General features: G+C 39.3%; 1 protein-coding gene across 3 annotated transcripts in view; it reads left to right on the top strand.

Moving 5' to 3' along the window:
• Nucleotides 1-2,617: 2,617 nt before the first annotated feature.
• SEC24B (SEC24 homolog B, COPII coat complex component) overlaps nt 2,618-25,977 on the top strand; it is a 46,280-nt gene continuing 22,920 nt past the window's right edge. Inside the window, exons 1-5 of one of the 3 annotated variants that reach the window (XM_071431772.1) lie at nt 2,631-2,933; nt 8,329-9,033; nt 16,720-16,905; nt 21,684-21,788; nt 24,732-24,812. In XM_071431772.1, the coding sequence (XP_071287873.1) occupies nt 2,810-2,933; nt 8,329-9,033; nt 16,720-16,905; nt 21,684-21,788; nt 24,732-24,812 (1,201 nt within the window). In that variant the 5' untranslated portion in view covers nt 2,631-2,809. Of the gene's footprint in view, nt 2,934-3,034; nt 3,146-8,328; nt 9,034-16,719; nt 16,906-21,683; nt 21,789-24,731; nt 24,813-25,977 lie in introns of those variants that run through there. The other 2 variants (XM_071431774.1, XM_071431773.1) reach the window with 2 other exon arrangements.

Genomic DNA, 25,977 nt, shown 5'->3' with positions numbered 1-25,977 from the left:
TCACACCATTCCCATGCCACTTAGTCCTTTAGTATCCTAAGAAGGTTTATTTCTTAATAGCTTACCTGGACATTGCTGCATTTTGAGCCCATTATTTCTTGCCCTAGCTTATTAGGTCATGGAGAAGAAACTCTTTCTTTCTGATATGGATCTACAATCCAAGAACTAATAGAGGCCTGTACAAGACACCTCTACATAGTCTGATAGGGTGTGAAGGCTGAGAAAGATTCCAATACAGTCAGCTCCTGCAGTATAAAAGATGCCCTGCATGCTTTATAATAATTGTAACAGTCAGAGCTGGGCCATATGCTAAGCATAAAGGCAAAGTAATTTAAAAAGTACTTAAGGACAGACATGCATAATAACCAGTAGGAAGAACAGCAAACACACAGGGAAGGGACTGGTCAATGTATGCAAAAAGTAAAGGTGACTCAGTGTCGTTGGATTTAGTGTTGACAATATAAATCACCAGTATATTATAGTGCTTTTGACTTTTTGCATAATTAATTCAATAACCTGAGCAATTAGCCCAGTCTTGATTAGTGCCTGAGTGAATGATAGGCTATAGATAGGTGATCAAGACAGACAAACAGTCAAAATTAATATGGTTTAGTGTGTGGTTTAGACTGTGGAAGGTGATAAACTGAACAGAAATCCTTTGTCAACAGCAGCCAACAGGGGAAGGATGTTCTGGTTTTGGCAGGGGATAGAGTTCATTTTTTTCGCAGCAGCTGGTGTGGACTATGTTTTGGCTTTTTGCTGCAAACAGGGCTCATAAAACAGAGATGTTTTCACTACTGCTGAGCAGTGCTTATACAGTGTCAAGGTCTTTTCTGCCTCTCACACCAACCCACCAGCAAGGGAGCTGGGCAAGCACCAGCTGGGAGGAGACACAACTGGGGCAGCTGATTCCAACTCACCCAAGGGATATTCCATACCTTGTGGTGGTGTGCTCAGCACATAGAGCTGGGTGAGGGAGAAGAAGGGAGGGAGGCATATTCAGAGTAATGGAGTTTGTCTTCCAAATAACCCTTACATCTGATGGAGCCCTGCTTTCCTGGAGGTGGCTGAACACCTGCCTGACCATGGCAAGTGGTGAAGGAATTCCTTGCTTTGCTTTGCTTGTGTGCACAGCTTTTGCTTTAGCTATTTAACAGACTTTATCTCAACCCAGGAGTTTCCTCACTTTTACAATTATGATTCTCTTCCCCATTGCAGCCGGATGGAGGGTGGGGGTGGGAGAAGGGGCTGTGTGATGCTCAGTTGCTGGATGAGGTTAAACCATGGCAGAGGCTCTCCAATACTTGCCTTCCTGCTTTGAGAATATGAAGTATATATTCTCCACAGAGAGTGAAAAGTCTTGCCTTATCTCTCTTTGCCATTTCTTGTGAAGGCCTGTCTCTATAGATAGCATATATCCACACTGGAGACAGACAGAATGCAGTGAGCCCTCCTAGCACTGAAAGAAAAGCCTTGCCTCAGCTCACCCCATCGCACTAAGGCTTTTCTGTCTGTACAAGAATAATTACAGAGGGAGAGCTTTCACCTCACCTCACCTTGTGAGGCCTTTTCTCTTGTGCAATACACATTACCTCTCTGTGTGTTCCAGGGTACATTTATACCAAAAATAGCATTTTTGGTATAACTCTCTGTGTGTTCCAGGGTACATTTATACCAAAAATAGCATATATGATCTATACAGACAAAAATGTCTCAGGCAAAATAAGGACAGGTGTATGTATTGCATATGTACATGTCTGTGCCCTGAGGCAGGGACATGGAGCAGCCTCACAGAATCAGTGAGATTGAAAGGGACCACAGTGGCTCATGTGGTCCAACCTCCCTGCTCAAGCAGGGTCAGCCCAGAGCACATGGCAGAGGATTGCGTCCAGATGCTTCTTGAGCATCTCAAGACAGTCAAGTGAGAGAGAACCCCACAACCTCTCTGAGCAATCTGCTCCAGTGCACAGTCACTACAAAGTTCTTCCTCGTGTTCAGGTGGAACTTCCGTGCATCAGTTTCAGCCCGTTGCCTTGTGTCCTATTGTTTGGCATCACGGAGAAGAGCCTGGCTCCATCCTCTTGGCACCCCCACCTTAGGTATTTATACACTATATAGATGTATATTTAGATACGTATTGACAAAATCCTCTCTCAGTTGTCTCTCTTCCAGGTTTAACAAGCCTAGCTTTCCTCAGCCATTCCTGGCAAGTGATGCTCCAGCCCCTCATCATCTTTGTTGCCCTCCACTCCCGGAGCTCTATGCCTCTCTTGTGCTGAGGAGCCCAGAACCGAACACCACACTCCAGATGAGGCCGAGCAGAGGGGGCAGGATCACATCCCTCCAGCCTCTCCTCACCCTGCCCCGGCCTGCCCACGGAGTCACACATAAGGCATAGAGCCCTGCCACACACAGACTGAGCGGGCCGGGCGGTTTGTCCCCGCCACACGGGCCGTTCCCGCTGGGACCGGGTGAGACGAATCCCTCGCGGGACGCGAGGCCCGGCTGGGCTGCCCGGCCCGTCCCTCCCTGCTCAGCCTGCCCTCCCTGCTCAGCCCACCCTCTCGGCCGGGCCGGGCCGGGCCGGGCCGGGCCGGGCGGGGCGCGGCCTCACGGCGGAGCGGCCGCCGGGGGGCGCTGTAGGCGGCGGCGCTCGGGGCCGCGACGGCGCGCGCGGCGCTCGGGCCCTCCCGCGGTTCCCGGCCTCTCTCGGCCCCGGCTGCGGATCGGGGCGGCGGAGGAGGAGGCGGAGGAGGAAGGAGAAGAGCAGGCGGGAGCGGGACGCAGTGAAGAAGCGCTGCGAGGAGCCATGTCCGCGCCCGCCGGGCTGCCGCCGCGGCCCGCAGCCGCCGCCGCCGCGTTTTCCCCGGGCGGGCCCGGCAGCTCCCTGGAGGCCGCGGCCCCTGCGAGCGGCGCGCCGCGCTGCCAGAACGGTGAGGGAGCTGCGCGGGGCCCGGGCGGGCGGGGAGAGGCCCGCGGGGTCCCCGGGACGAGCCGCGGCGCTCCCGCGGGGGGTGAGGCCCCCGTGGGTGCCGGGGCCTGCGCGCTGTTCCTGCCTGCCGGGGGCGGGCGCGGGCCCGAGCATCCGGCACGCAGCGGAGCCTTCGCTGAAAGGCAGCGGGACCCGCGGAGCTGCTTGGGGAAGGTGCGGGCCCCGCGGCTGCGTACGGAGAGAACTTGAGGAGGGGCAGCCTCTCCCGCTTCCTGGAGGGGCGAGGGAGGGAGGGGGGATCCGCACCTTTATCTCCTGGCGGGTTTGGATCTGCCCGGTGTTGTGGCGCCTGTTTGTGGCGTTTCAGGAAAGCTCCGGAGGCCGAGGCACCTCCAGGCCTCGATGCTGGCTGTGGTGCGTGAGAATGGGCAGAAAATCGCGTATTAGGGGAGAGTAGGCACTTTGTAGCCTATGTATGAACTTAAAAGTAGTGGGTGGGTAAGGCGTTCACACAACTGGATCTTGGGATTTGAGCTGAACAGGGAACATCAGACCAGTGAAATGTGGGTCACTGAAAAACAAAGGCAGAATAGTTTGAAGTCACAAAATATTGACGCCCATTTCAGGCAGAGAGGTAGTGAGACTGACTGTAGTATGAATGAAAGTAAGGAGTGTACACTTCCGCATTTTTAAATTGGTGCGCTATAAAATCAGTTCTTTATTGACACACCACGTTAACTCTTCAAAATCCCTATATAATAATTTTATTTGTGCAATATTGGTTTGGTATCTAAATTTGGCCTCTTATTTGCATGGAGTTCTAGCTCATACTGTTAAATCTTTTGTAGTCATGCTATTTTCTGCACAGGTGTGTTTTCTGTGCAGGGTAGGGACCTACAAATTTTTTTACGTGAGAATTGTGAGCTTTTCTCGTGTCCGAAGGGGTAGTTCAGTGCTAAGCACTTAAATGCCTATAGAGTACATGTTGAGGCAGTCACTGAAGAAAATAAAGGTAATTAAATGCTAGGTTTTAAGGAGATACTGATGCCTCATTTGTATCCAAACTGGTATTGTGATGCTGGGGTTGTAAAAATTGTTCAGAAAATGCCATTTTACGTGGCTTTTAGTAAAAAAACCATGCCATTATCAGGATACAGCTGCTACAGCATGAGTAACCTGGAAGTGTTTTGCAGAAACAAATAGAAGCTGTCATCCTATCTTCTCTTTATGTTCTTAGTTTAATAATTTTAAAGAGCCATCGTTACTATTTGTTGTTTTAATTAATTAACTCCATGTTGCTGCTAATATTGGTAGAAACAGCTTGTGTAAAACCAGGGCATAGACCAGTTATTTTCTGCAAAACTCTCTTTAATTCTGAGAAATGTATACACTGTTCAATAACAGCCTTAAATGTTTATTGCATAAGTTTGGTTTTTGTGTTCCTTTAGATGTCTTTGATGACTTTAGTCAATAACCCTGAATTTTTCGTTTTGTGACATCTAGAAATGGCATTCCAAAAATTTTTGATTGATCTATCTGTTGTCTGAGTACTAATCTCCTGAAGTTACAACACAGGATTTGAGGTTTTGGGGTTTTTTTGATGGAAATAGAGGGGAATAGCAATAGAAAAATACCAGTGGAAAGTTCTGTACTGTGTAATAGAAACTAAATTTCATGAACCGGATTGTCACTGCTTTTGAAATTTAATTTTATGTCATTGGAGTCGAGTTTAAGTGTAAGATCCTGATGTGACTTGAGCTGTTTCTATATTGGCTGAAAGAAAACACTGGTGTATGTCTTCCTTTAGAGTCCTCTGGGTTTTAATTTGGCGAGATGTGAATTTTTAAGGTAAAACTATGTAGTTGCTGCCATCTAATGAAACAGAGTGCTTTTTGCAGAAAGCAAGCAGCCTGTTGTACATAGAATGATATTTAAAAGGATGTTCAGGTTTGTTATTAGTGAATTTTGCCTGGTTCAATGACCAGGTCCATTTGAGATCCTTGGAGACTTCAGTTTTTGTTAAATTTAAGCGTGATTGTTCTGTTGAGTTTTGAAAATTAACTTCTTCTGTGTATGGTATTTTTTTCTTCCTCCTTTCTTACAAGTTTGGGAAGCTTTTTTTTTAGTCTTAAAGTGGCTTTGTATCTAAGTGGAAAATGACCTATTTCCTAATTTCAGCATAACAAAATGGTTCTTGTTAAATCAGTACTCAGGATGATTTCTTCAGTAGTGATGGGGGACTTCAGCACTAACAATTTAATGTATTGAAGTGAAGCACTGAGAGGATAATTGTTTTATATTCCCATGACTCTTTAGAAGAGTTTTGTCTGGTGCTGTCTGCAGCTGGTTTGTGAGGCTGCCATTGGTATTTCTGCTGGCATTTTGGAAGCAAAATTTTCACTATTGTCTTGTTTAGTCTTGTTTTTCATGCCTCCTCAGACTGGGGATAGCTTTGGTCAATTGAACAAAGAAAGCAGAGATGTGAAAGATGGGAAATCTCTGAATATTTGGTGACAATGGGAAGCTGTGTGAATCCTCCTGAAGGAGGAGACAGCAGTTCTGTGGCTGAGCTGCAGTGAGAGTTCAGCATTGCTTGATCTGCTGGTTTGTTTGCCAGCAGTAAACAAGGGGCAGTGGTGCTGCCCCTGCCCATGGGGGAAAGGACGTGTGAGGAGGCTGTGGGAGTCTGCTCTGGAGGTGGGTAAAGGGGTGTTAGAAGTTTTGGAAAGCTCACAGGTGGATTTGGATAGAAAGGCAGTTTGGTGCTGTAGCATCCATAGATTCCATGTAGGTAGGGTATATGGCAGATGGCTGAATTATACTGCTGAGGGAATGTGTGGCCATAAAAACCAAACATGACATTAGCAAGCAAAACTTTACTAATTCACATGGTGGTATAGCCATAGCACTGCTTCTTTTATTTTTTTTGTAGGAGTTTGGAGTTTTTTGCATTGTGGCTCTCCTCTCCATTAAAAAAAAATAGGATTTTTTGGGGTTCACCTGTTAATGTCTGTGTAGTTACACATTGTAACTTTATATAATTGCATGCTTTATATAATAAGTATTAATTTGTTCGTAGAAGGAGAGGTGCACTGCTTTTGTTACAGAGATGATGTTTTAGAGATAACCTCAGCTGCACACAGCAGGTGTTTCAGCTCCTTTATGGAATTTTTTGAGGTATTTTTTCAGGTGTTTTGGAAAGGTGGAATACCTGAGACATTGGGACTGATTGTGCAATTAACCAGATTTTGAAATGACACTGAAGACGTATTTTGATTTCCAGTGTTGAAAACTGTCAGATTATGTAGTCACAGCTTCAGCTACTAATTGCAATATAAAAATTACTTTCCACTCACATTCTTTGTAATAAAATGGACAAAAAACTCACTTCAGATAGTGAGAATAATCTTTCATCTATAATTGTAAAACTTGCTTTCAAAGGACCTGCAGCTTGAAATCAATACAATTTTTCAAATGTTGTCTGTCTTAGTGAGGTTTTCATGTGTGTTTGTAAATGTTTCTGCTTAAAAAATGTGAATAAAAAGAACTCTGCATTCTATCATGTAGAGACTGATATCTTGTATTGGTAATTTAATCTCAGTTTATGGTGTGTATTTTGAAACAAGAGCTAGATACTAGAAGACTGCAGTAGATTATTTGATATGCAGCATTTCATTTAGGAGGCAGGTGCTCCTAAACCAGTTTCTAAGTTACATCTGCTCAGTTAGTTAAATCTGCATATATCAGTAGAATAGATACACATTTTATTTTCAAATAAAATATCTTTTCTTGCCACATTAGGTGGCATAGCTGCTTAAAGCCATAAACCTTGACACATATAAATTATTGCTGTATCTTTGGGTTTGCTTTTTCAGACTTTAAAAAGCAGGTCAAAAGTCTGGCAAAGTTCATGTAGCTGTTAATGGCTTGCTAACCCAAAATCATTTTCCTTTAAAGGAGAAAACGCTATGCAGCTCTGTACAGCAGCTCCCACTTTTTCAAGAAGTAGGTGAATCAGAAGCATAGCTCATACATGCTCTCTTCAAAACTTGAGATAATTTTTTTTAAGCTCTTTATGCTTTTCCCCCAAGTGCCTGTCTGTCTTTTCATCCAGCAGTCCAAGTTACTGTTCTGCAATTTTTTAGCTTCTTTCTCTTCTGCTCAACTTCCTTTCAGTTATGAAAGGGCATTTTTAATTTTACCAGAAAGCAATTTTGGGCAGTATGTTCCTTGCTTTTAGGGGTCTGTTAACAAATTCATTATTAAAATTGCCTTGCAAGTTAATCATAGGACATCTAGAGGTTGCTTGGAGAACAGTGATTTTTCAGAATTTCAAGACAAGAGAAGTAATGCTTAAGTTTTGTAATCATTGTAAATATTAGCAGGGGAATCAACTATTCATTATTACCTCAGCTGCCATTTAATTTGTGAGTGGGCCAGTGCTGTGTTTATGTTTTTATTGGCCAGGGAGTGGGAAATAACACTGTAGTCATTCTGTGTGATGTAAGCTATAGGGTGTGGGATTTCTAAGAAAACAAGTTATCCACTCAAAAGCATCTGTAGTTCACTAAAAACAAAAACAGGGTTAAGGAATGGGACATGAGGAAGAACTTTGAGATTTCCCATTGAGCAGTTGGCTGAGACAATCCCTTTGGACATAGTTAACATTTGGTCTCTAGCAGGCAAGTACTTGTTTGACCCTTGCTGGGCCAGTATATAATTAACCTCTAATGTTGCACAGTCAATGGCAGTGGTACCAGAGGTCAGTTTCTCTGATACCAACATCTCTTACACCTGATGTGAGTATCAGACAGTAAATAAAAATGATGTGCCTTGTCAAATACTCTGTAGTTTCATTTAAAAAAAATCAGTTTTTCTGAAAGCATAATACATAAGGACATAGAAGACAAATATAACTGTCCTGCAACTCTTTATCTTGGTCACTGTATCGAAGACTTGTAAAGAAGAGTACTTATATTGTTACGTATGGACATACTGATTTCACTGCAGCTTTTCAGTTTCCAGATTCAGGTGGTTCAAACACTTACAAATACCAGTTTGGTGCTTATGGTTGCTCACTATTTTTTTAAGTATTAACCTCCTATAAACTTTTAAAATATTCAAAATACAAACAAGAGGCAAACAATCTTGGCATGGAAACCTCTTTCAAGAATGGAAGCAGTCCGTTTTTCTGCTTCTTCTTTGTGTATTTGCAAATTCCCTCAAATAGTGTTTATATGCATTATACTTGGTTTATTCTCTCCCTGTTGATGAGAATCAAACTCAAAAATAGAAAAGAAGAAAGCAGTTGTTTGTTAGTTCAAGTCCAGAGTCCATTGGCACTTCTAGCAGATGCCCCTTTAATTAATACATGTGATGTTTTCTCTTCATTTCAGGTCCTATGCAGAGTCAGATGCAGTTCCCCTCTGGCTATGGCTCACATCTTCCAAACTACAGTGCGCCTTCAGGACACTATTCCCAAGTGCCCAATAAAGCTGCTGCTTCACATCTGGAGAATCAGTACAGAGCCAGTTACTACCCTGGTTACTATTCAGCACCAGCACAAAATGTTATGACATCTGTGGGTAGCAACGTGTTGAATGCACAGGAGTCACATCAGTTGTACAACAACGCTCCTCCCCATTCAGGGGTCTCCAGTGACAGACCTGTTCAAGGAGCAGTATCATCTGCATCCTACTTGCATGTGAGTGCTCAGCAGTCATATTCAGCATTTGATAATCACTACAGCACTTCTGTCAGCTCTTCAGTTGCATCTCAGGGATTTCCCCTTAATTCTGATCACTACGCTATGCCCGTGGTTTCTGGTGCCGTGTATCCTAATGTTTCCTATCCTCCCGTGGCTGCTGGAGGTGTGTATGGGCAGACATTTACCTCTCAGAGTCTACCTGCTGTTGGACAGTTCAAAGAGACAAATGCATTTTCTAGCCAGAGTACATCAGTACCTCATTCCCTTCAACAGCACGTTCCAGTGGGATACAATACAACATTATCAACTGTTTCATCTGCTCAGGCTGTGCAAGACAACCTCAGCAGGAATCTCACTGGATCGGTTCCTAAAGTAAACAACCAAATAAATACAGGTATGGTGTTACTTGAAAGATTGTGAACCGCCAGATTTGTCTGCTAAACATAAGTAATCGTGTGCTCTTGTTGGCTTGTTTGTGTTCACTGTGTGGAATTCTGTAATGTAATTTTGAGTTCTGTCACTCATTCTTGTAGCTTTTCTAATTTGGTTACCACATTCCTCACAATAGCTGCTATTTGGTTCTATTGAGAAATACAGAAAAATACACTATTTAGGGGATGGTTGTACACACATTTATTTGTGTGGTTTTCATGTGAGTGGCCTCAGAAGGGAGCTTTTTCATGCAGTTCTGAAGGAATATGTAATTTCTGAAATATGTCTGTTATTCACAATGATACTTTTTTCTTTTCTGGCTGGAGAATTTCTCTAAGTCATGGTTGTTGTTTCTTTAAATTTTGCCTTAGTGACCCTGTGAGAGACTGAAATGTTAGTGGTAATGACTCAAAACAATCAGTCATTTGTGGAGGCAGCAGGGTGCTTTGCTGAGGCCAGGTTTGCACACTTTTCCCCGGGAGTAGGAGGAGAGTTTATGGGGGTGTGGTGTGTGATGGGAAATCAATCCACACCAGACAGTGAACACCCACTGCCAGATGCTACAGGCTGGATCTTGAGTCAGGTAAGAAGCAGGCCCTGTGGAGGCAGGCTGGTACTTTTTATCATGCCAATTGGCCTTCCTTGCACAACTGTCACACGTAAGCCTGAGCGTGTTCATCCCTTCTGATGGGGCATAACTGACCCAAGTGCGCTGACATGAGGCAGCTTTGTGCATTAAAAGAGGTCAAAACCATCCAAGTCCCCCGAAATGCTCCCAGACTCAATTTCCAAAGGAGTGGGCATGATCCGCAGTGGTGCAACAGTATTGCAAAAAACAGTGTAAAACTCCCCTGCCTGCATCCAAGGGAAAGTGCTTGGAGTTCCCATGTACACCTGAACATAATTAACCCATTGAGGTCTGTTGTGTGGGTCCCCTACCACCAAGAAGACCAGAAGAAGAGGACTAACTGTCTGGATCTCCAGATTTCTATTTATCCAACACATATAATTTGTACTTATTGCTTTTCCATGCTAAGCATAGGTGGCCTGCCCACCTCAGTGAAAATGAGTAGAACTTAGTCCCATTTGGATGGTATGAGACATCTCATGTTGAGTCCATTGTCATCCCCATGTGCTGTCCACACCTGGTGTCAGCTGGCTTGTGGCTGCCCAGCACCACTGGTATTCACTGAAGCTTTATTGGTGCTAAGGTGATACAACTGCACATGCTTTACCCACAGACACACACACAGACACACACTATCTGCAGATGTGCAGAGTGCTCTGAGGCCAGGGCCTGGGCTGTCTTCTCCTGCCTTGACTTGGAGTGACCCAGGGCTCTCAGAAGTTTCTGTGATACCATTTCCCCTGCACTCCGCAGAGAACACTCACAAATATGATGTCTGCCACAGCTGTGAGTTCCTAGATGTGTTTGTGATTATGTTGGTATTTGTTCACTTTTTCTACTGTGGCCTCTTCTAAGGATGTGTCAGTACATTTGCATTACACAGTCACATCCACCTTGAATGCTTGAATTTCCTTCACAAAAATTAAGTCTGGTTTGTATAACTCATTGCTGTCATCTCTTGTATGTGGTTCCTGAAATACTGTCCAATCTTGCTTTTTTGCTTTCTTTGATAATATTTCACATATGTAATTGTACCTTTCAATTCTTGTATCCTGCACAACTGGGCAGTTCCCAATGATGTGGGAGCATGTTTCATTCTCAGCCTGGCAGTGCCTGCAGGATTTGAGGTATTTTTCTTGTCTACCTGTTGTCTCTTGATGGGTCTTAATCTGTCACTTTTCACTCCCTTTCTCTTATCTCTTTCTATTTTATTCTCTCTCTCTCTCTCTCTCTCTCTCTCTTCACATTTACTGTTAGATAAAATTCATACTGTTGACTTTGGCATATGGACTTGTTAGCACCATAATTCAGGAAGAGGTATCTCTGTAATAATTGTAATAATTGGATCTTAATAAACACGTGCATTTTCCCACAAAATTCAGGAAACGCGTGGAACCCTACACGGATTCCAAGTCAGTTGGGGCTTTTTCATTAATATTTTTGATAAACATTTGAAAGAGGAAGTTGTAGCTGATTTTTGCAAGCAACAACTTGATGGTTTTAGTATGTATGTAGCTATAAGGTTATGAAGGTGCCATTGAGGGCAAGTACACTCAGTCCTCCTTGGTCCTTTCAGCTTCTGTTTCATAGGAAAACTGAGTACCAGTTCATGGGGTAATACTTAGCAGGAAGCATGGAAGAGACTGGAGACTGGAGATGAGACCTTCACAATGAAATATCTTGCTCTGCAGAGGAGAGAGCAATAGTCTGTGCAGGATTTGATCTGATTTTCTGTCTAAACTGGGAATTTCCTGACTTCATGCAGTTTTGACTTGTAAGCAGTGCCAAACTACAGCTTGCTTTCTCTACTAAAGACAGATGTTACATAACTGTAGGTTTCCTTTTTAATGCTAGATACTTCAGATTATAGTGTAAAGTTGAATCTGTGTTTTGAGTCCTAGTATCTGAGATTTTCTTAAACCAAGGACTTAAGAAAGAACATGGGTTTGGTAAAGCTTTTTTTTTTGGGAAAAGCAGTTAAGCTTAAATGAAGCTCATTCAATCCACAGTTTGAATTTAGTTTCAATATTAGTTTCCTCCCCCCTCCCAAGACTAGGATGTAGAGTGTCATTTAATATTAGTAGATTAGAATTTTGTACTGATGAATGCTCTGTGTAATTTTCTCCAGTATTTTCAAACCATGAAACAAAATATCATTTAAAAAAAGAAATATAGGGAGCACTTTGAAAAGCTCCTGAAGTTACCAGCATTTCATGGTTGTGCATAAAAATGGATTCTTTCAAGGACCGGCCAAAACGTTGACTCTGTTCAGTGCAGAATGTGCAGCTGGACTTGACAGAATGCAGGTGTCTTTCCAGAATAGCACAATATGAAGTAGGCATATGAAAACAACTTTTTCTTTTTTTTCAAACTGTTACTGTTTTATTTACAGAAGTTTTTAATTCCGATGCTTGTTAATTTTCTTTCCTGGAGAGGTGTCTTGAAGTGATTTGTTCATAGCAATTGTTTTGCAATGAGCAGCTGTTTTAAAGGTGGAACAGTGGAGCTGACCAGACAGTGAAGAGAAATATGAGCAATAATTTTTATTTTTGAACCATTCAATGCTGCCCTTAAGGGGGTGATTGAGTTAGTATATGGCCTCAATAAAAACTAGTAATATTACACTCGGATTTCAAAGAACTAATGATAGATTTGGCTGTCATAATGCTGTGTCATGGATACTCACTTTGCAGTTATGAAAATAAACACTGATCCACTGTTTCAGTTGTACTTGGGTAATGCTGCAGTCCTTGGTTGGTTTGCTGGACTGTAGGCCTCAATAATTACACCACATGCAGGCTCTTTCTGGGCTTGTAAAGCTGCTGATAGAAGCATGCCCTCTGCTTCATTGCATAGTGCACAGGTTTCTGGAAGTGATTTATCTGCAAAATATTTTTTTTGTCTTTCCCCTGAATTCTGGTTCAACCTCGGTATTTCCTGACTAAGAAAAGCAGATAAACATAACAGCTGATAGCAAGGCTGAAGGAGGAACTGGACAATTTTAGTACTAAACCTTAAACACAATTTAAACCATTTTTGGTGTCTTGGGCTAAACAAATTGCCTCCAATGATATCTGATTTCTTTTAATCTAGAATTCAACATCTTTGGCTAAAATATATTAAAAATCCAATTGCTACAACACCCCAATAGTAAAATAATTACATAAATAATTACAAATAAATGCATAATAATTAAATTGTAAAGTAATTATAGTAATTGTTTGATCCTGGCATAACTGGTTTGGTTTTGAGATGCTGAGATGCTTTCTAAATTTCCCAGTGCAGTCTTACTGTTCTCAAATGGAGTCATTTTATAGATAATATTCTATTTGTTTTCAGCCTTTAAGAAAAGGAGTTGGATTTTGAAAATTATTTGCCAATTCCTGTACATCCTTGGAAAGTGTCTGAACGCAATACAAAAGGAGCGTAAGGAAATAATGAATGATCTGTTGGAAGGAAACTTTCTGAGTATTTCATCCTTCCTGCTTTCTTCGGGAAGAAGCAATGATGGGAAACAGTTGCCATCTGTTCTATGCATAGTTTTTTGCTAAACTACTTGAAAAAAGAAAGATTTACTGAAATTCATAAGTGTGCTTTCTATGACTGTTTGTGTAAAGAAACTTAGATACAGTATCCTCCTCTTTGTCAGGGTGCCAATAAGAGTTTGCCGTCATTGCCCCTGTGCTGTGAGAGATGCCCTTACAATCTTTAAATTATAAATAAGCAAATTGCAGACAGTCAGATAAGATGCTGCAGTTTTATCGTATTTTTCCAAAGCAGTTTTGTACAGTCAGCACTGAAAGCTCTCTGTGATGAAGATGAATCCTTTATGTAGAATGATGTGTTGATAAAATCTGTGTGTCCAAACAGGACTTACTCAGCAAACTTAGGCTCATGAGAGTTTTTCAGAAGTTGTTTGATTACTGAATTGTTTTTTACTTGAATCAAAAAAGTTGTCACCACTGGACTTGAATTGGTTTCTTTAAACATCCAATTTTATGTATAGCCTTGAAAAGCCTTCAGCATGTCGAATTTACTAAGATCAAATCTCTTCTGGATGTTAAGTACTAAGGACATGGAACTGCAACAAAGTATCAAAGTATTTTCATGAGACTTCAACAGCCCCTTTCTGAAATAGCTGAAGTATTTTCAGCAAGTATGCTAAGATTTCACTAGAAGAAACCAGATTTGTTTTAAGAGGATTTTTTTTTTTTTTTTTTTTTTTTTTTTTTTTTTTTTTTTTTTTTTTTTTTTTTTGCTGGTAGTTGACTGCTCTTGGTGAATAATAGCCAGTGAGAATAATTTTTTTGCTTTAGGAAGTATAAATAAAGTAGAATATAAATATCTCTAATTCAAGATTTTTCTCCTTGGAGGTTTAAACTAGTTTAACCCTGCAAAATCACCCTCTTCTATCTTTAAAATCTGTACTTCAGCAGAACAGTCTTGGTAAAAATCTGTTCAGGAGTGTTATGCTATGTAAATTCCATACTTTGTATTATTTCGGTTTTTTGTCTTTCTAGGTCAGTAGCTTTCTTAAATGTTTTTCCAGTTTATTTCAGCTTAAATCGTAGCACTCTGATTATTCTTGGTGCTTTTCAAGTTAGCGTGGATGTCAGCCAGATGCCTGAATTTTCCTGGACTCCTCTGTGAGGAGAGGGAGCTGGAGAGCTCCTGTGGGTGTATGGCATGGGCTTCTTTGCATCCTGCTATGGACAGTCTGCTTGAGCAGGAGACACTCTAATTTCATTATCTCACGCACATACTTCCCCTTATGTCAGATCAGGATGTAAAGTCCTTGCTGCCCCAGTTCCTAGGAATGTAGGCTATAATCCTGTAAATCTGCTAATATAGGTGTGCTTGAAAAAAGGGAGGGACTGCAGCCAGTACTGAAAGTCAGGGCAAAGGATGATGTTGGAAAACAGGCTGCAGGGAGGTGGTGCCTCTCTCCTTAGAAATTGTGTTATGCACCAACGGTGCAGGGGGTTTTGGGGTTGTGAGGGCAGGAAATTAAGACCACAGATGAAGCAACTCAAGAAAGATAATTCTCTCATGTCCTCTGAAATTTTGAGGAACTGTGGTGATACTTTTAAACTATGACCTCTAGGTCTCCAGTTAGACACTAAATTACAACTTTGTGATGATGTATAGGGAAAAATGATTAATTACAATGCTAATTTGCCCAATTCTGCAGATTCTTTCTGTAACATGCCTTTTAGCTGTAGATCATTATGCTTGAATATTGTTAGTGCATGAGTTGTTCATGGTTGAGAGGCATGAAGGAAAATCTTCAGTACACACTGAAGGTGAGGAAATGTGGTTTTAAATGTTAATTTTGTTCAAGTGATTCCTTTGGTCTTGGTTGCTTACAGCATTTAAAACCTTTGTGGAGTCACCAAATAAAGTTTGGCATTTGATTTTGCAGATTGGATTTTTGTACAATGAAAAAATATGTTTTATTTTTCAGAGTTTAGAAACATTTATTTTACAATGCATTTAAAGGATTCACGTAATTTTGAAGGTAATTGGATAACCTTTGCTTGAGAATAGATATTAGTACTTGGCAGGAAGGTATTACATCTTCATCTAATCCAGGTGTAAATTGGTTTTGGCTTTGAGCACGTGACACTGACATTGCAGCATTTACCACTCTCTACAGCAGTGCTTGATGAGCACGTGGATGTGGCAGAGAACTTCCCTTGTCATCTTGCATGTCTTGCTTGAGGAAGCTGCTGTAGTAAGAACATTCCTGCTGACAGGTTCTGAAGCTCCCATGGGCAATCTGCAGGATACTGTGTAGAAACAAAGATTATAGCAAGTCCACTGCAGTAAAAAAATGCTCTGTATGTTCATTGGAAAAAGACATCAGTTCCATTTTGATAAGACTTGGAAAAAGCTGCGTGTATGCTCAACATCAGATTTTAAAATTGAAAAATATATAAAAGATAATAAGGATGTGTGCTGTAAATTTTGACTGTAAATAATAAAAACGGAAGGATCATTTTAAGCTGCCTCTTCTTTTTCACCCCCTAAAGGAAACCTCAACTTGCCCATGAAGTTCTTTGAGATATCACCTCCATTATTTAAGGAGAAGTTCAGGGACTGTATGATCTACACAGCTATATGTGCAGAAGATGCAAAGTTAATATTACCTCTGCATCCTTTAGCAAATTTGGTAACTTCAACAAGTACTCTACAAATGGAGAATTTTGCTCTTGCTTAATTTCTGTGTTTGTTTACTGAGAACTTTTGGTAAAACCATTTCCTTTCTCTTCTTTTTAACAGCTTGGTTGGTCAGGGTTTTTTTAGAAAGAATCATAATACAGATTTTCTCAATTTATAAGCAAAGAGCACCCCTTAGTTGAGAGCTAACTTAATTGAAATTATGTTGTCCTTGTCTGATTGGAATTTCAGCTGGACTATGTTACATCTCTCAGAACATTAATCTGACTTTTTTTAAGCAGATTATATCTAGTCCAGATGTCTAAAACACATCAGAAGTTTTGTGGAATACTCAGGGTTGATTGAAACAGATTGCTTGGAATATGAGTCTCATAACTGAATACCCATATTGCAAAGTGGCAGCACTGCAAGGGTGGCATACTACTGGTCTTCTACTGCACAAGATTTCCTCCCATGAAGAATGTTGAAGGATGTATTTCAGGTGGACTACATTCCACTTACCTGGGAACAGTAACTTATAAAAGCACAGCATTGTGGGGATGTTGTCAAAAAGAAGCTTCAGCTAGCTTAGTCTTGCTTGTACTGCATCATGCTTGTTTTTTGTTTTTTTTTTTTGCTGTTGTCAGAGCAATTTGTTCATTATAATGGAGTTTTAGCACTGAAAGTATTGAATTTTTTAAAACAACCAATCTTTCCACAGATACTTGTTTGAAGGCATCTCTCTTTGAAGTACTGCATTGTTTTTTGTAGTTACTGTGGAATCAAGTGTGATTGCCTGTGCTGTGTAATTGTCTGTGCAAGTACATACAAAGGGTTCCTGCTTTCTGCTGTTGTTTTCAGGTGGCATTGATTCTTCACAGCCCGTGCCCTCAGTGAGCCAGAATGTTCCATTTACCAAGCCTGGAGTTGGAACATCTGCTGCCTCTGCTGTGATGTCGTCAGTAAGGTCACCTGCTCCAAGCCTGTCTTCAAAGCCACCATCTTCACCATCTGTTACACAGTCACCAGAGCTGGCCCTTCAGGAAGGTACTAAAAGGGAATGGGAAGTCACACTACAGGCTTTTGCTGTATTCCACATGCACACATGAATGCTGGTATTTTTACAGCTGCTTTTCTGTGTTTGACTGGAGCACATCTCTGGCGTCTCATCAGGCTCCCTAAGTGGTGGTGCTTTATGTCACCTTGGTTTTAGATTCTCTTTGTGTTTGATTTCCTTTGTCCACGTGTTGTTGCCTCTGGCTTATATGTCTTGTTGGCAGTCTTACATGTCTCTTGCTCAAAAAAATCTTCTTTTAGTTCTCTTATTCTGAAAAACTGCTCACTACTTTAATTTTCTAGAGGAATGTTTTAAAATTAGCTTGTAATTAGTCTGTATTGAAAAATGAAGTGTAAACTACAAACCTGCTTGTTTGTGGAAACAGTGAGTTTGAGGATTAAGTTCAAACTGGTAGAATTGTTTTCTTAACTGCCTAGCTGTAAGTGCCCATGGAAAGCTGCTGCAAGAATTCTTGTGGGAAAACCTGTGTTTGTATAAGCTCCTTCCTATTCTGATGTTGGCAGCACCTTGACAAAGAATCAATTGGCTCTTGAGCCTTCTTCAGTTAAATTAAACTTTACACTGCCTTGACACTGCCTTCAGTTAAATTAAACTTTACACTATTTTGACTTGCCTCTTGATTATTACATGTTTCTGTATCTAGTATTCCAAATCTAATTGACTGCATGATTTTTTTTTTATTTTGGCCACGTTTTCTCTTAGCAATTTCAGAATTTTAAATTCTTATGGATGAAGAACTCTGCCTGAGGGGTGGAAGTAGGCATTAATTTCGTCAGAACAATATGGTATCTCTAGTGTTCAAAATATTTGGCCAACCCCATGGTGTGTGATTATCACAGAGTATTTTTTTATTCTTAAATTACAGAATCCTCTGACATAAATAACTAAAGTACCCCTTTTCCTCTTTTTCTGGTAGAATGCAGATTACAAGTTGTTCATCAATCATTTCTATATCTATTAGAGGAAAAAAAACATTCACTGCTGTAAAGTCCTATGTACAGCGTATCATTTTAAAGAAAGTATGTCAATTTTTGGAACTGTGGCCCTTGCACAGTTTTATAGTTGATTTTGGTGCTAGATAGACTTTGTGTTGTAGGTGTGCTTACTAGAAAGTGTTGCTTCTTTTTCCAAAGAAATTGCGAACCATGTTTTTAATGAGAAAAAGGATTTCAGCTCTTTAACTGTGATTGCCTTGATGTGCAATGTGTGTGTTCTGGAAGTGATTCCTGTGAAATGTGTGAACACCTGGTACAGCAGCTATAGATCAGTTCAGTGGCTGCTGAACTTCCCTAAATTCAAATGCTTCCACTAAGTGAAGGTGAATGCAGTAAGTAGCTGAAGGAGCACATTCTAAAAACAGCAGTATGTTGGCAGTATAAAGATAAGTTGTCAGGAGTTTTTATTGCTGTAATTTTATCTTTTTACATGTCATCACACATAAGTTTCTATGTTCAGATGATGGTTTTATGAGCATTGGAAGACTTCAAACTCTTCTCTAGTTTTGTTTGAGGAGTCTGAAATAAATAATGTACCCTTGCTTTTTTTATCAACAACTTTTTTATCAAAAATTAAATGTGGTAACTATTTGTGGAAGTGAACCTACTGAAAAACCAGAACACATGTACTAAATATTTGCCTGGGTTAGAATTCCAGGTATGTTTCAGCTGCAGTAATCAGATGGACTGGGTTTTTTAATTTTTTTTTTTAAATTATAGAATACCATTGTCTACATGAAAGCATTCTGAAAAAACCCAGTTTGAATTAATTTTTGAAAAGGATTTCATTGTTTTAGGCTCCTCTTGGGGCATTCCTATAAAAACTAAAAAATTCTAATTGTTTACTTGATTATCTTCAACAGGACAAAAACCTTAAAATGTATTGAAGCCTATTTAATCTTACATAACTATCTGTCCAAATTTCATGTGCACTTTATGTTTGAAAGGCTTTTATGGTGAGTGTGATTGAACTTAAAATACTGAAATAGTTCGTTTATTTCACAGGCAAATATGTTGTTATCCCAATTTATCTTCTGTGTCCTGCCACATACATTTCTAGGTGTCTGTAAATTATAGTGGGATAAAGCCTCTGAGTGCAATATTATTATATCACAGGTACACTGCTTGCAGGGTTTAGAAATTTCCAGTCTAAGAAATCTGTGATGATTTCAATTATGTGGTTGCATTTTAGGCCAGATTTATGGAATAACATGACTCAAAATAAATAATGATTTCAAAATTGGTTTTTGCAGTTTTAAAAGTGGGAGATTTTAGCACCATTATCAAATCTGTAAAAGATACTAAGCAGAACTGAGCTGTCACAACAGAAAACATGATTAGGCACATGATGGCACTTGGAATTGCTGTCTGCAGCCACCCATTTCTGCCCTCAATTGCTTTATCCCCTGTGTTGGCCTACTATTGGCATTGCTGGGCCAATAGTGAACTAGAAAGGGAGACTTTTTCACCTGACAATAACTTTTTAAACTATGTTATTTTTCAGCCAGATCTATTCTCCAGAGGTTTGTTGGGTTTTTTTTTTGTCTGGACAGTTGTACTAGCACAGCACAGTCTCAAAGGCAGAAATCTGTAGTACTGCTGGCAATGAAAATAAATCTATGCAAACTCATAAGGCTGCTAAGAATCAAACCAGCCCAGTCTTCACAGCATTCATAGTGACATAATTCATGATTCCTGAACTTCTGTGTTGCTATTTTTCAATCTCTTTTCTTCCTTTTCTTTCTGAACACCTGCATCCTTAATGCATGTGACCAGTAATGAGTAATCCAGTCCTTTTCTCTCATCTGTGTATGCTTGGAATTTTTGCATTGGCATGCACTTTCCAGGTAGATATCCTTTCTTTCTTCTTATCCATGTACTTGATGTCTTTACACTCTTTACTTCTCACACTGGGCACATCTACTTTTGCTTTGGTTCTTGCTGTTACAGTGCAGTCGTTCTTGTCATCCTGACTTCTAACCCTTTTACTTGCATGTTAGTTATTTTAAGGTAGAGGGTTTTTCCCTCTTTCACAGTAATGCAGTTCTGTTTTATCCCTCAGTAGTTCTCCCAGGCCCGAGAGAAGACATAGTCTGTTCTTGCACAGATAATGATTTTCTTGTATTCTCCTTCCCAAATGCATTCAGTAAATTTATAAAAGATGGGACTAGAGATTACTCAAATTAGCCCTGTGTTTTAACAGTATGGGAAAACTGAAGCACCGAATCTACTCAGTGGCACTTGGGATGATTTTTCATTCATTGTTGTGACTACTTGAATTACAGAGGAATTTGATTGGAATTGTACAAGTATTAATGCCCTAGATAAAAGAATATAATGCCAATCTTTTCTTGCACCAGTCTTCTATGAAAGTTCGCCTTCTCAAGAACATTATTATATAGTTTTGCTTTGTTTTCTTTTTACTTCCAATATTTGAATAGATAGTCTTCACCTTGATTCTGTTGGTGTTTTTAAAGTTAAATTAAAATGCTCCTCTTGGGTCCATTTGCTAACCCTTTTTGAAAGAGCCATGAAACTAACAGCATTTATAGACCATATTTTAAATAAAATAAAGGTTGATACAGTTGATTGAAGTCATGGATGGGCATATTATTAGTTACCATAAAGGTTTCAGATTATACATAACACAACACTTCTATAATGCTTTATAGTATTAAAATAAAGAATCCTGTTCATTGGTGCCACAGTACTTCTACAGAGGGATAGAACCTCAAATTCCCAAATATTTAAAGAGTTTTGAATACTTAGGATATTTTCTTGTCATAGCAATCAATTAGATTGATAAGAGAGAAGCAGTGATTACTTGCATTTATTTAGCATGTCACTGCCTGACTAGAAGCATATTTAAAATCCTTGCTAACCCTGCCTTGTCACAAGAGAAATGTAAGATTTCTTGAAGATGCTGAAAATGCATCAATAACAACTAATGCAGGAAATTAATTATAAGCCATTGCTGCATGCTTTACTCTGTTTTGAAATGGTGTGTTTGTGGTGCTTTTGTGTATTGCTCACATATGTTTAGAGTAGATATTGTAAAAGCAAACAAAAAAACTAAAAAAATCCCTAATAGGTTGTGCTGTGGAGGTGACAGCAGTAACAGTTGCTGCACTGTCACCAGATACTAGAAGTGCATGGTACAATCATGTGCTTATGAGCCCGAATTTAGACACTCATGTAAACATAAGACAACCCAAATTTTCAGGTTTACCTAGCTTTAATTTCCCTGATGGTGTTGTGCTCTCTGTATGTGTGTTTGTACTCTTGCATGTGGCAACAGCAGTATTTTTCATTCATTTCTGACAGAATTCCTATATGAATTATTCTTGTCTTAAGAGGGACAGGTGTGCCAAGCAAAAGTTAATACTAAAGGTTTTCATAACATAATTGAATTTATGTGGAAACAATTCCTTTATTTCTGTGTATTAATTTATGAAAGTACTCCACTGGATAAACCGGTATTAAAAAGATAGGTAGGAAGTCTGTGTTGTTAATTTCCTGGTACACATGCACATACATGCATATGAAATTATCTGCTAACTTCCATGTGCTACTAATATTTTACTGAACTAGCCCACTAATAACTGCTTCTAGGGTTGTAGATTTAACTTGCTGCATGCTGGGATTTTCTCTGGAACAGCTGATTTCTCTCACTTTTAATGCAATGATTTGTGATTCCGTTTCTCGTCTTTCCTGTCTGTCTGACTCTGATGTTTGTGCTTTCCAATTCACAGGCATGCAGTATGGTGGATATGTTAATAATCAAGCTAGCTCTGCACCAGCTCCCTTGTCATCAAGTTCAGATGATGAGGAAGAGGATGAGGAGGATGAGGAAGCAGGTTGGCTTTAGCTTTACACCAGTATCTTGTTCTCTTCCTACTCAAGGTTTTCCCCATATTTCCATCCCCTGAAACTTTTTATTTCTTTAAGACAAAGCATCACCCTGACTCTTCAGCTTGAGATTTCCCAGCTGTTACTAGTATAGTAAAAAAAAAGGATTTCTGTAGTGACCAACAAATAGGTCCTTTTTTTGTCATGTTAATATCAGATGTTTTATTAATCTAACAAAGTAATATTTACAACTTGCAAGACTCCCATATTTTTAGTGTTTTGACTTGCAGTGAGTTTTAACTGGAGATAACTAGCAGTAGAACTTACACTGATAGTTGTTCAGGTTAAGCTACCAGATGGCATATGTATCATTACATTAAACAGTGTTTACCTTGTTTCTCATTTTATGCCTAAGGAACTCATACAATTAAGGTAGTAAACATTGAGAGGTTCTAGGTGTGCTTTTTAGGACAGTAAATTAATCGGTGCTGATTTTTTTCTCCTTCTAAAGGTGTATGTCCCAATGGTCAGGTTCACAGGTTCAGTGTTAATCTGCTTGCTTTGTAGAAAACTTTAAAAGTTTGTTTATTTTTTTTTTTCTTGTTAAATTGGTTGAGGCGTTATATACTTGGTTGCATTTTGCCTGTTTTGTCAGAATGATCTGGATTTGTGAGTTTAATGTTTCTCACCAGTTTAGTTTCTTCAATTTTGGTAACCTTTTCTTTTGGAACTTGAACATATCTTTACTGGCTGAATGAGTGGTACCAGTATGAAAAGCTTTTTCAAGATAAACATGAGACTACAACCCTTGTTGATAGATGGAAGTGGCAGCACATACCTTGTACTGCTGGCTTTTAATATTGATTTGGAATAGGAAACTATTGTAGCTTTTTTCTTTAGATTTATGATGCATGTTGTCAGAAAAAAAAAAAACAGTGCCAGTTTAAATAAAATAATGAAATCATCACCTACAATACTGTGAAAACAGTGTAGTGTACTCATAATGATTCTGTGAAGAGTGGAACAAACCAATGATGACATCCAAGTCATAATTAAGAACAGTATGTTGGGTTTGCATGCCAAGGTTTCTGTCCAAATGATGTTCATTGGGTTTTTTATCAATTGTAACGTTTTTCTCCTTGCTTTGTTCCCTAAACAAAGTTTCATACTCCCTACCATCATTCTTTCTCAAGTTCTTTACTTTACTAAAACCTGTAGCCTTGCATTTAAATTCATGTTACAGAAAAGAGTGAAAGGGTGTCCAGGTTCCATACGAAGGCTGTCTCATTAATAAGCACGTACTGTTTTATGCCCTGTCAGCAGGAGCTAATGCAAATCCTTAACAGATTTCAGTAGACAAATTTCTGGCTCAGACTGTCACAGTGGTTTTATGAAGAATAGGTGCAGGAAATCTGGTTGCTTGTGTTTGTGTAACTTCTCAACTGTTTTGTTGACCTAACAAAAGTATATTTTGACTTTTCTGTAGTAAGCCTTAGCAAAGGTTTAAAAGCCCTAATCCTCATCAGGGTAAAAAAAGTCATGAATCTTGATTCCTTCAGCTTCTAGAACAGAAAATAAAATCTTGAAATTATGTTTTTTAGTAACCTCCAGGATTAAAAAAAAAAAGAAAATTTACAGTGAAAATCTGAAAATTAAGATTGTGTGAATGTCACAGAATTAAATTTTCCTTTAAATAATATATTATTGTTAGTCTTACGGATTTTTAAATTGCTCTTCTATCTCTTAGTTGAATGCTTTAAAGGCAAAATGCTCAAGAATTATCTGGAGTGTCAGGATGGTGCCATGGTATTTCTGTGTCCCAAATATCAGTGATGTTAGGTTTTCATATGCAGGGTCTCTTCACTTGGAAGCCTCAAATGTTCCACCATTGAAGTTCTCCCTTGAAATACTTTCAGCTTTGCAATGGGATGTGTGGTCAAGGTTGATCCTTCCGAGTAGAACGGTATCAGTGAATCTTTTCAGTCTTTTCTGCCACAAAAATTATATATACAATTTTCTTTTGTTTTTTTCTCAATTCTTAAATAGGCACTTTTTTTTCTATCACACTTCATGGCTTGGTGTGTTTTAAAGGGAAGATACCTTTAATCTTCTTGGCCCTTTTTTCATTGGAAGTAAATGTGCGTGAAATCGCATTGGCAGAGATGTTTTAAAATAATTCTTTGTTTGCCAGATATTTTACAATAAGATTTTCAAGATCTGTGCATAGGTTGAACTAAAAATTAAGCAATTGAGTCTTCAGTCCTAACAGCTATGTCTGTGCTCATTGTGCTTTTTTATATCTCCCTAGTTAACTTTTGGTACTTATTTTTGCATAGTTGCTTTTTACTCAGCTACTTTAGGCTGAGCCAAGAGTAATTGTTTATGCCAACTGAAGTTCAGACTCTTGTCAATGATAATGGAAAATAGAATCTTTAGACTAAGAAAGCTAGCTGTGAATTAGAATGCTACAGAAAGGAGGGAAGAATTAAATCCTTGTCAGTTTGGCTTGAAGGTGGATAATTACTCTAAAGATGATGGGAATCATCTGTTGCCTGCACTTGTGAAGAAGGTCGTGAATGGACTGTTTTTAAAATGTGCATGGCCTCAGTTGATACAGTCTAGAAAGAACTTCTGATTTAATAGAAAAAAATATTTTTTATTTCAAGAAACAACTTTTTTCATTGTTGTTGTCTTTTTGCCATTGATCTTTCTTGCTGTTTGTTGGGCATGTGCTTGTTTGTTTCTGGTATCTTGCTGATTATATTTTCTCCCTCTCCTCTTTACAGTGGTAATAGTTTTCAAGTCTTAGGGCTGAAGTGTGGGGTTTTTTCCCAGGATTTTTCTTGACAGTTTCTTATCAAAGGTTTTAGAAAAAAAAAATCTCAGTCTTCTCTTTATCAAAATTTTGCTATTTCTGATATCCCTAAAGTTGAACTATTTTCCTCCCCCAGCACTTGATAGTTCCTCTACTACAAGCAGTGCCTCTCCTGTTCTGAACAATTATGATGCTCTGGAAGGAGGTGGCTATCCAGGTAAGCAGTTTGGTTTGAATTATTTATTCCAGTACATAAATGTCAGTTTTTATTGTTTCTGGTCTTTTTTATTGTTAATTAACAAGTAGATGAAGGGCAGTGCCTATGAAAGGAACAGGGGAAATCATCAAAGGAAACATACATGTCTTTTAAAACAATTTCTCACAGTTTTAACACTGAAGTTCATATAACCATTTAATAAAACTTCCCTGAATCATAAGTCATACTTTCTATTGCAGTATTGAGGGTAGTGCTGAAAATCTGCTAAGTGTGAAAGCAGCATCTTTTTTCTAGATTATACTGTATGCCTGATTGTGTTGTTGACATTAGGAGCTGATAATAGTTGCTTACACATCACAGAAGTTTTGGGAGACCAACAATATCAGCTTGCAGAGATGCTTGGATCAGGTTATTGTCTTTTACTTTTCTTCAATTAATGAAAATGTCTGCTGTTTTGCTTACTCTTAGCTCTAAAAATATCAGGACTGTCAGGTTGGTTCTAAATGAACCTACTGGCTGACTACCTTGGTCTTGAAATCTGTAGAGCTGCCATATTGAGAACAAGAGGAAAAGATGCTATTCAAAGTACTTTAGCCACTATTTAAAATGAATAATTGGATTAATTTGGACCCCCTCCTGGCTCCTTTGCCTTGTTCTGGCCCTGGGAGTGTCACAGTAGTTTGCCATAGTTTGATGGGTTCCTGATTAAAGTGAGATCTCTCTCGGTTAGAAAGCTGGTATTGTTATCCACATAGAGTCTAGCAGGACTACAAATTCTGTACCTTCTGGCCTAATAACTAACCATTTTGGTTCTGCTGAAACCATATCCTAAAAATAACTTGTTCCTTTTTTATAAAGATAAACAGTCAACATTAGGTTTCTTAAATCTGTTGCAGTTTTTTTTACTGTTTTATTGGGGTTTTTTCCCTTGTGGAGTGTTCATGACAAACAGTTTCTTGGCAGTTGGTTTCTTGAATGCTTTGTTCCTTTGCTTGCACTTTTCCCAGTTCACCAAGCTTAAATTCTTCTGAAACTTAGCTCATATCTGTAGACATTTCAAAAGAGTACTTTGATCTCTTTATAGCTGTTACGTTCACTGTGGATTACTTTCAGTTTGACCTTGAAAAATAGCAGAACTAAGCTGTGCTGCAGGCATATACAAGAG

The sequence above is a fragment of the Agelaius tricolor genome, unplaced genomic scaffold (assembly GCF_023055355.1).
Source record: "Agelaius tricolor isolate 1412-34295 unplaced genomic scaffold, bAgeTri1.0.p SCAF_8, whole genome shotgun sequence".
NCBI classification, from domain to species: domain Eukaryota; kingdom Metazoa; phylum Chordata; class Aves; order Passeriformes; family Icteridae; genus Agelaius; species Agelaius tricolor.
This window is presented reverse-complemented; position numbering and strand designations above follow the sequence as displayed.